General features: G+C 42.6%; 1 protein-coding gene across 1 annotated transcript; it reads left to right on the top strand.

Annotated features, from left to right (window-relative positions):
• The first annotated feature begins 473 nt into the window (after positions 1-473).
• Positions 474-858, top strand: LOC138510901 (large ribosomal subunit protein eL43-like). Its single transcript, XM_069626539.1, has one exon. It carries the CDS (start codon positions 496-498, stop codon positions 772-774), a length of 279 nt encoding a protein of 92 aa, XP_069482640.1. The 5' UTR covers positions 474-495; the 3' UTR covers positions 775-858.
• Positions 859-10,208: the final 9,350 nt, after the last annotated feature.

Here is a 10,208-nt window from a genome sequence, read left to right as displayed (position 1 = left end):
AACTTTCAGTAATGCTTAGTATCAGAGTGGTCACGTGTTGAAGAAAAGCACGTTTTCGAAAATCTCTGACTGCTGGTTATTGCGTTTAAGCAGAGGGTTGAATTAAAAGTGTGTTACAAATGCAACCCATGCCTATTGAACACTGCTCTGAATGAAAGCTTTACAAATAAGCAGAACTGAAACATATTGAGTTTAAAAAGGAACAGAACTTTAATTTCAAGTTTAACCATATTATTCAAGTTATATTATGAACTCTAAATTGAAACTTTAACAATAAACCTTAAACCTCAGCCAAAACCATTGTATGCTGAACTCTAAAGTGAATAGAACTTTACCATGGAATCAAAGAGATATTGTATACCAAATTGTGTGAAAACTACCCATAACAGAAATATACCTTGAAAGCAGAATTATCGGGAAACCCTAAAGTTTAATCTAACACATTTAAGATATTTACCTAAAAAACGCTTCTTTCTGGTCGGTTCCTACAGCAAAATGGCCAAGCGCACCAAGAAGGTCAGGATTGTGGGTAAATATGGTACACGTTATGGTGCTTCCCTCAGAAAAATGATGAAGAAAATCGAAATTAACCAACATGCAAAATACACATGCTCCTTCTGTGGCAAGACAAAGATGAAGAGGAAAGCTGTGGGATTCTGGCATTGCGGCTCATGTATGAAGATTGTTGCTGGAGGTGCCTGGACTTACAACACCACATCTGCAGTGACGGTCAAATCTGCCATCAGAAGGCTTAAGGAACTGAAAGACCAATAGAAAGTTATAGTCCCACCATATGCTTTTGCCCATTGCTCACTTTGCACAATAAAGTGCTTGAAAAATGAAAAAATAAAAATAAAATATATATATATATATATATATATATATTTACCTGAAAACCAACCATACAAAGACGGCAAAAGTGTGGCAAAGAGCCCTAAGAAGACAAAGGATATTTTGTGGTAGTGAAATGAACTTTTGGGGAAGGGAACCCTGAGACTTGAAACATGAACTGCCTTGAGGACGGAGTCTCAAGGTGCTTTTGTGTTTTGAACTGTGTTGTTTGGAGCTTGGGGAAGGGAACCCTGAATATTGGTTAAAGCTGTATTATCCTGAACTTAAAGGTAACTTTGAGACTTTTGTTGGAACTGTTTTATACTCAGGGAAGGGCGCTGAAGAGAAGTTGGGAGCTGGAAGAAGCTCGGAACTTTATGTTGGACACTGTTTCTTTTGGTTGCTGACATTCCTACACATTGTATAGAATAGTTGTGAGAGCAAGCATAGTTTTTGGACACAGAAAGATTCTTAAGTTGAACTCTTTCACTCAGACTTTCCTTAGTTTCATTTTGGTTGGGAAATCTGTTACGCTCACCTGGTCTCCGCGGGGGCGTTGGGGCACAGTTGGAGCCCTCTCTTGACTTGACTCCTCGGAATCGCCTTCCCTTCCAGATAGTGGTTGGACCTGCGGCTCGGGAGATGGTTGTTGCCCCTGTAGTTTTGTAATGTTGAGCTATCTGTCCTGCTTATCCTAGTAGGGGCACGTAGAATAGACCAAGTTGCTTCACTGGTCCATGGGAGTGTTGACCCAGCTGCGACCAATCCACTTTGTAGGTAAGTCTTTTGTTATAACTATTGTTCGATTAGACTGTCTGTATTTCGTCTAATAATTATACTTGAAATGTCTCATTCCATTTCCTTAGATACGGAGAAGTAAATCGGGACCGAAGAGATTCCGGAAGACCTTAGAGGCTGATAGAGTTTCAACATTGACAGGTATGTTGGTCTTTACAAGGGAACTCTAGTCTTTTTTATGATGTGGCCGAGCGTTTGATATGAATATGAGTTCTAACCTGTTGGGTACTTATTTCTTCGTAGGTGCAGGCCGACTATGAAGAATGGTGTCCGGATTCTCGATGAAGATTTGCGGTTGCAGGAGGAAGACTCCGACTTTGACTGTGATGGAATGCCGGTGAGAAAGAAGACATTAGCTCCGACCGTGATGGAATGCAGGTAAGAGGAAGAGTCCGACTCCAGCCGCGATGAGATGCAGGTAAGAAGCGCTCTCATCGATGTAGCGGCTGGCAGCCGGTAAGATGCATGCCCAGTGATGTAGCGGCTGACAGCAGGTAATATGCGCGCCCAGTGATGTAGCGGCTTGCAACAGGTAAGGACCGCCCTCAGCGATGGAGTAGTTTGAGTGAAAGGCGCGCGGCGATGTAGCGGTAGACTGCAGGTAAGAAGCGCCCACAGGAATATCTTCAGGATGCGCCTGCAGGAATCCAGTGAAGCGCAGGTAAGCACAGCGGAGAGCGTTACACTGCTGAAAGCAGAATAACGCGAAGCGAAGGCACGTGGATGGGCTGGCCTTATATAGGCTGGCTCAGGCCCCTCCCTTTAACCCCGACTTCTGGCTCCACCTTGCCCTTCTTTGGGACTGTAGCATGTGCCTTCCAGTTCTGTTCTATGGCCATGCCCGGCCCAGCTGCACACGCCCTTGGTGTAGAGTGTGCAGAACACACTTTTACATGAGTCTGGCGCCAGAGGTGCCAGGACTGGGTCCAATGGGACCCTGGGGATGAGGAAGGACTGGCACCTTGACTAGTGGCCCTGACAAAATCCCACCTTAGCATAGAGCAAGTTAGGCCATTTTCCATCCTGAAATTTAAGTTAATAGAGTATTTTATTTTAATTTATTTCAGAATCTGTTGTCTTTTGTCTTGCTTCATGATGCCTTCACATTGGTTAAACCTTTTGACCAACCCGTCTGTTTGTGGATGATAGACAGATGTCTACAGTATTTTAATGTGGAGTAACTCCTTTACCTCCTGCTTCAGATGGGACATGAATGTGGTGCCTTGGTCAGTAAGATTCTCTTTCGGGATTCCTACTCTAGGAAGAAAGGGTAAGAGATTTTTCAATATCTGCTGGGTGGTATTATTTTGGAGGGGGACTACCTTGGGATATCTGGTGGCATAGTCCATGATCACTAAAATCATTGTATTACTTTCTTTAGGCTTCTGCCTTTTAAATAGAGTGCAGGGGACACAGACTTCCATAATTTGGATCTCTTTGTTTCTCATTATGGGCAAAGCAAACATGATCAGGTTTCCTATGTGGGCTATGGGTCTATATCGGGGCAACCAGAATTGACATGCTTTCTTGCAGAGGTGTGATATTTTGACCAGCATATGGAAAAGCCCAATCTAGAACTTACATGGTGCTACTGGCCTATATTGGCAGAGCAGGCATGAGCATTTTTTCTTGCCGTGGCATGGTATTATTTATTTGAGACATCATAATGACTTTTTTTGTATTGTGATATTGGCCAACACTGGCTCAAGCAAAATGAACATGTTTTCTTACCATGACATGGCATTAGTAATTTGTCAACTTGTAGGTGATCTTACTTAGCGTACTGCCTCACATTCATGCAGTCAGTATGGGCAAGTTTTCTTACAATGGCGTGGCATTTTTACTGGTGTTCAGGGAACACTACCATGATGAGTGCTCTAAAATTCGGATACAGGCCTTTTTTAAAGAGGCATGACATTATATATTACTAGCATTCGACTGGGTAAAGCGAACATGAGTGTTCTTACTTGAGGATAATTGTCGTCATTGGTGCAGCCTGTACAGACATGTTTTCTTACAGTGGCAAGGATATTTTAATGGTATTATAGGCAAAGCCAACATGATGAGCATTCTTGCTTGGCCTACTGGCCTACATTGCTACAGCCAGCACGGATATTATTTCTTACAGTAGCACTGTATATTTTACTGAAAGTATGGACACAGCCAACATGATAAGTGTTCTTACATATGGATACTAGCCTACATTGCTGCCTCCATCATGGACCTGTCCTTACAGTGACATGGCATTTTTTATGGTTTTATGGGAATAACCATCATGATTAGTGTTCTTACGTTAGTATGCTAGACTAGATTGTTGGTGCCAGCATGGACATGTTTTCTTATAGTTGAATGGCGTTTTACTAGATTTCTGCAGAAATCCTACATGGCAAGTATTCTTTAATGGGCATGCAGGTTTATTTTGGTGCAACTAGCATGGACATGTTTTCTTAAAGTACTGTGGCATTATTTATTACTGGCATTATTGGCAAAGCTAACATGATGATCATTATCTGTACCTTACGCATATGGCAGTAATTATAATGTACAAAAACATGTCCATGCTATCTACTGCAAAGACTTATCAGTATGTTCTTAACAAGGGGATACAGTATCTTTCCAACACATAAGAGCCTACTAATCAGGGCATTTTCTCTGCATTTCCCGTGGCATTTTTAAGAGGGTACTGGGTTTGGGAATGTTTTTTCTTTGTCATGCAGTACAGCCAGCCCATGGCACCAGGGAGTGCAGTGCCAGGTATTCTTTATTTATTTATTGTGCTTTAGTTTTTAAAATATATCGTAAAAAGAAAACACAAACACCATAATACATACCATTACTAAAAACAATGAAAACAGTGCATTAAACAATTACATAGGAAAACACCAATATCGTAAAATGTACCACGGCTAGAAATATAGAAACCTGGGTATCATTTAAAATTCTCATGTATTGTGCTCTCCATGAAGGGTGGGGGTACTTCATAAGATTATTAGGCAACACACCTAATTTCGTTTCATGACCATTAAAGAAGGAATACAAATGATATTTTGAACTTTTTGTTTTTGTATTTATCCAATCATGTCTCCATACATTATTGTTTACCTCTAACAGATTAGACTCCAGTGCTTCAATGGAGAGCTCCAACATAGTTAATATTGAAAAACATTTCTTCATCCACATACTCACCATAGGCGATAAACTGTTACCAACCAAGGTGTTACAAGAAATGAGCAAATAACACACTGGAGGATCTATATTTTTTATTTTTACGTACAAGGTTAATAATTTCCATATTATAATTGATATACTTGAAGTTGAGGCTAATTCCTAGCGGATTGCACAATACCTTTTGCCAAATAATCCCCTCAATTTGATCCCAAACCTGTTTATATTTTATCATAAAAGTCTCTGCTCCATACAGCAAGAAGGTAATATATTCATGTTATAATATCTTATTGCAGTAAACATGAATAACGCCAATATCTATGATGTAGCCTAAGCAGCTGATTTGTAAGTGTATTAGTTTTAGCTTTTAATCTGTGTACCAAATCGTAATTTGATAGTTTATTCCTAAAATGAAAGCCTAAGTAATTCAAGTGGCAAACCACTTCCATTGTATTCTTACCCAAACACTAGGGAACATTCTGATATCTCAGGGATTTTGCAAAAACCATTATCTTGGATTTACTTTTGTTGTTCTTTAGACTGCTATCCCCATGTAATTATTCAATACAGTCAGAGACCTCTGTTGTCCGATTGGGGTATGAGCAAAGATCACCAAATCTTTGGCATACAGGAATCGATGATGTACCGGGTTTAGGTGAGACGGCTTTAACCTTAGTAAGGCTCTTTTCCAGGTCAGAAATGAACAAGTTAACAAGTTAAATAGAACCAGCATCAGGACATAGCCCTGATACATGCCTCTAAATGTTTCAATGTACTGATACATAAGTCCCGAAGAGTTCAATCTAGCCAAAAGTGTATTCAACTAGTGGACCTAAGATGGCACCTGGGTCCCCATTTATGAAGATTACTCCAGAGTCACCCACGATTAGCCAGGTCAAATACAGTGGAAATGTTCACATTTCTTTACTAGACCTCCACCTGGAGAAGCTACAATACCATCCCTTTAAGTGTGGTTACACGTTTTATTTTAACCCTGATTACTTATAATCATATCATAATATTTCTTTTACTTTAGGGGGTTGTGGAAGGGTTGGGTGTAGAGGAAGGATTTGGGGGGCTTGCCCCACATAAGAAATGCTGAAAAACTTGTATTTTTGTTTTTTTACTGGGCCTTATAAAGCGAAAATCTAGCTAGAGTGCAACATAGTGGAGAGAAGTAGTGTAGTCTCTCATCAGGGTGGCAGGGAGAGGTGCTGTTTGTGCCACTGATTCTTGCTTGGATCTGATTATTATCCCTATCTCCTCGGTGGAGCACTGCTTAACATGTTCAGGTGACACTAGAGAAGTCTGAATTAAGGACCCTATGTCATTTTTGTAGTGGATTCTGTCTTTGATTGGAGGTGATTTTTTTGGATGTCATCCATTAAGACATTGGGCCTCATTACACGGTAGGCGGAGAAACATGGCGCTTTTAGCGCCATGGTTCATGCCGGTAATTTACCGGCACCGCCTTGGTGGAAAGGGGAATTACCGCCCCATTCCAAGGTTGGCGGGGCGGTAATTCCCCCTTCCACCATTGCCCTTCCCCATTCCCATTTTTGCCCCATAGGGCATAATGGGAATGGGGAAGGCGCTAATTACGGTACCGCAAATTGCGGTACCGTAATTAGCTCCACTGGTCCCTTTGCGGGTTGGTTTTTAACGCCTGCAAAAAGCAGGCATTAAATTCCCCAACCCACAAAGGGACCTCGTAGTAAGGCGGTAAGGATTTACCGGTACCGGTAAAATACCGGTACCGGTAAACCCTTACCGCCATCCGTGTAATGAGGCCCTATGTTTTATGCTATGTCTTGTGAACAGGATAGGGCTGGCCTTTGTTGAGGCAGAGTGCTGAGTTCCCTGGATATTTTGAGAGCTGCTGTTGAGTGCGGATGTTTCAAAACATTGAAAATAGGTTTTCTTTTTTTCTTTCAGTAATTGCATGATAGCCGCTTGATTGGATTTCCCAGTAAAGGTTATCACTGTTCAATTGCAAGTTTCTCCTTTTTTATCAAGGTTTCTCATTAGTCTTTTTTGTGTATTCACTTTATCAATGAACCATCTGCTGATTCCAGTGCATCGGAGGTTATGTTTTTTTCTTGTACGCAGGGGTGTTGCTAGGTCTGGAAAAGATCTGGGGCTACACTAATGTCGGGTCTGTCAGGACTCTGGGCTAGCTAGCCTTTTGGTAGTGGCCCATGGGCTTCCATCCAGGGCTACAATAACACCCGGGGCTATGGCCCTCTCAGCCCTCCTCCCCCCTAGCAATGCCGCTGCTTGTACGCCAGGTCAACATTTCTATCCAGCATATTTTTTCTAAATGAAGCTCTTCCTGCAGTTGGTCTAGCTCATCTAGGTCACCTGTTGGAACTTGTTTGGGTTATAGGCCTAGTTTCCATGGGCCTGATGAGTTTGGGAGAGAAACCTTGTCTATATACCCACATTCTTTTTGTGGGATGGGACAAGTTACAGTTTAGTAAAAATAACCTGACCAGCGGTTTAGTCTATTTATGGGTTGCCTTAAGTGGATGTTGGAGGCCCATTTAATTTCAGGGAATGGCTGTCTCTAAAACAACATGTGAAATTTGTACTATTTATCGTTGACCTGAATTATTGGGATCGGGCACGTTTCGGTAGCAACAACCATAACCATTAATTAGGACCAAGGTCTTGTTTGAAGCAAAAGTTCCATCTACCCTTGTGGAAAGTGAGGTTATTGTGACTTTTTTGGCATCAAAGGAACTATCCACTACCTACAGAATGCCATCCAAATAGAGAGAAAGTCCACCTCTTTCTCAAGGCTTGGCCTAAATCTGATTCAAATTTTTTCCGAAATAGAGAAGTTGGGGATGTTTTTGGAACTGCTAAGGAGGCTTAGGTGACTATGTCCAACTGCCTACTGCATATAGTGTATGTATATGGCAGTAATTGGCTTTCTGACTCGTCCATTGTATGTTTGGTTGTACCTTTTTTGAATGTTTCCTCTTGCTTCACACTAGTTCCTGGCGTTTCCTCTTCTCAGGTGCTTAATTTCCCCCACCCCATCACCCTCTGTAATGTTTTAATTGAGAAGCCACGCTCAACACGTGGAGTTTCCTTCCCTCCCCACTCAAGGTGTGAAGTAACAAACTGTTTAACAGATTCTTTTATTCAGCCCTTCTTCAGATGCATATCATGCCCCTTGGATCCCTCCCCCTGAGCTATCAATGAGCCAAGAACCAGGCTGGTGTACAGGAAATGTATTTGTATTTATTTAAATTAAAAGTAATAGAAATCGCACAACTACACACACCACCTTCTTTGTGGCTCACGATTAACTTCTTGTTAAACAAATCAATTATACAAATTACTTAAGGAAATAAAACACAAATCACAATTCTTTACTTTCTACACAATTCACTTCAAGAAATAATTAAACTGATCAATAACTGAAACAATTATAAATGTAGTGCTGTGCTGTTTTAAATGGCTAGCAGTAGGGTTTCGAGATTGGTACAAATACATATGGCAATTATGATTTCACTCACACTTTTGATTTCAAATAAACTCAGGGGACCTCATTACACGGTAAGCGGTAAGGGATTACCGGCACCGGTAAGGGCACCGGTGCCGGTAATCCCTTACCGCCCTACTACGAGGTCCCTTAGCGGGTCCCCCCCATAACGCCTGGTTTTACCAGGCCTTATGGAAGGATCCCGCTAAGGGACTTCAGAGCTAATAACGGTACCGCAAAGTGCAGTACCGTTATTAGCTCCTTCCCCATTCTCATTGAGCCCTATGGGGGCTTAAATGGGAATGGGGAATGGTTTCCGGAATGGGGACTTACCGGGTTCTCCAGGGTTGGAATGACCCGGTAAGTCCCTATTCCAGGAACACGGACCCGGAATGCGCTAAGGAGGTAGCCATGGTGCTAATAGCGCCATGGCTACCGCATACCGTGTAGTGAGGCCCAGGGTGTTTTAGCGGTTTGTTTTTCAGACCCCCCCTTACTATGGTCTGGGTTGGGGAAGTCTGACAGAAACATGTGAATGATTTGAGGAATTTTGGATTTCGGACCCCCTCTACTGAAAGGACAGTGTTAGGGGAAGCAGGAAAAAAAGATTGGATTGATTTAAGAATAAAACACCCCTCTTCCTTAAGGAAGTCGTGGTCAACAGGACAAAAAAGGATTACCAAATTAAATGACAGGCTATGGTTTTTCAGCACACACTGGCAAGTGAGCTTTGTTAATTTGTAATTTCACCACAAATCACACCATAGTGTTCCCCCAAATGTGGAATTCATTAAATTATTCTTTTTAGTTAAATAGGCTAAGGATCTACATGGTTTTAACCCACTGCCCCCTATGATGGGAAAGGATTTAAGGCAAGTAGACTCCCCCACCTTTTAGTTTCCCAGGGCTCAGTTCTACTTACATCAAAAGCCTCTGTTCTCCAAGGTCCATCTTTGGTCCTTCTGTTACTCTAGCTCACTCTCTACCTGTGGTGCTCTTAAGGGGTCTAACCTCTCTCCATGGCTGTTCAACCAATACCTGGCACCTCTCGCCCACCGCATTGCTGCTCTCTGCTCCAACTTTCAGAGCTATGCAGATGACACTTAGCTCATGTTCAGGCTCCTCTCTGCCACCTCTTCACCTTCTCTCATCTCTGACTGTCTGTCTGCTATCCAGGAGTGGTGTGCTGCCAACAATCTCTGCCTTAATGCCAGTAAGACAGAGATTCTATTCATCAGCACACCTGCACCCTCCTTTCCTGTCACTCTCTGACAGGCCTCTCTTGGCCCTCTTCCTGCTCTACACTCTCCTTTTCTCCTCACATCTTTGATGTCTCTAAGAAGTTAAACTACCAACTGTACCGCCTCAGCGGTATTCTTCCTTTCCTCTCATTCCCCCAGAAACTCACTGTCTCCAGACCTCTGGTTATCACTAGGCTGGACTACTGTAACAGCCACTTTCTAAATCTGCCTGCTTCTACTCTCCGCCCCTACAACTCATGCAGAACAGGACTGTGAGACTTGTCCTTGGCCTCAAGCCCAGGGATCGAATCTCTCAAGAACTGAAATCTCTGCATTGGCTCCCAGTGGCTGCAAGGATTAAGTTCAAGACCCTCTGCATTATCCACAAGGCCTTCTGGAGCCTGGATCCTCAATACCTCCAACTCTCTTTTTGTAAATACCTTCCTACTCGAGCTCTTCGCTCCTCCACCTCCAACTCCCTCAGGGTCAGTCACTTCTCCAAGCAACAAGTTGGTGTTAGATCTCTTTCTTAGGCTGGGGCCTCCCTCTGGAACAGTCTTACTGCCTCTGAAACTCGAGGAGAACCATCTCCAGTTCGGGAAGCAACTCACGACCTTCCTCTTTGCTTCTGCCTTCTCTCTTCCTCTCCCCTGCTGATTTTCTGTCTGATACTGCACTGG

This window comes from Ambystoma mexicanum, chromosome 6p (assembly GCF_040938575.1).
Source record: "Ambystoma mexicanum isolate Mex_15411 chromosome 6p, UKY_AmexF1_1, whole genome shotgun sequence".
NCBI classification, from domain to species: Eukaryota; Metazoa; Chordata; class Amphibia; order Caudata; family Ambystomatidae; genus Ambystoma; species Ambystoma mexicanum.
Note: the sequence above shows the minus strand (reverse complement) of the source record. Positions and strands in the feature narration are given on the sequence as shown.

What these genes read in the sequence shown, in the direction of transcription:
- LOC138510901 (XM_069626539.1), top strand. Translation starts at nt 496, where the DNA reads ATGGCCAAGCGCACCAAGAAGGTCAGGATTGTGGGTAAATATGGTACA.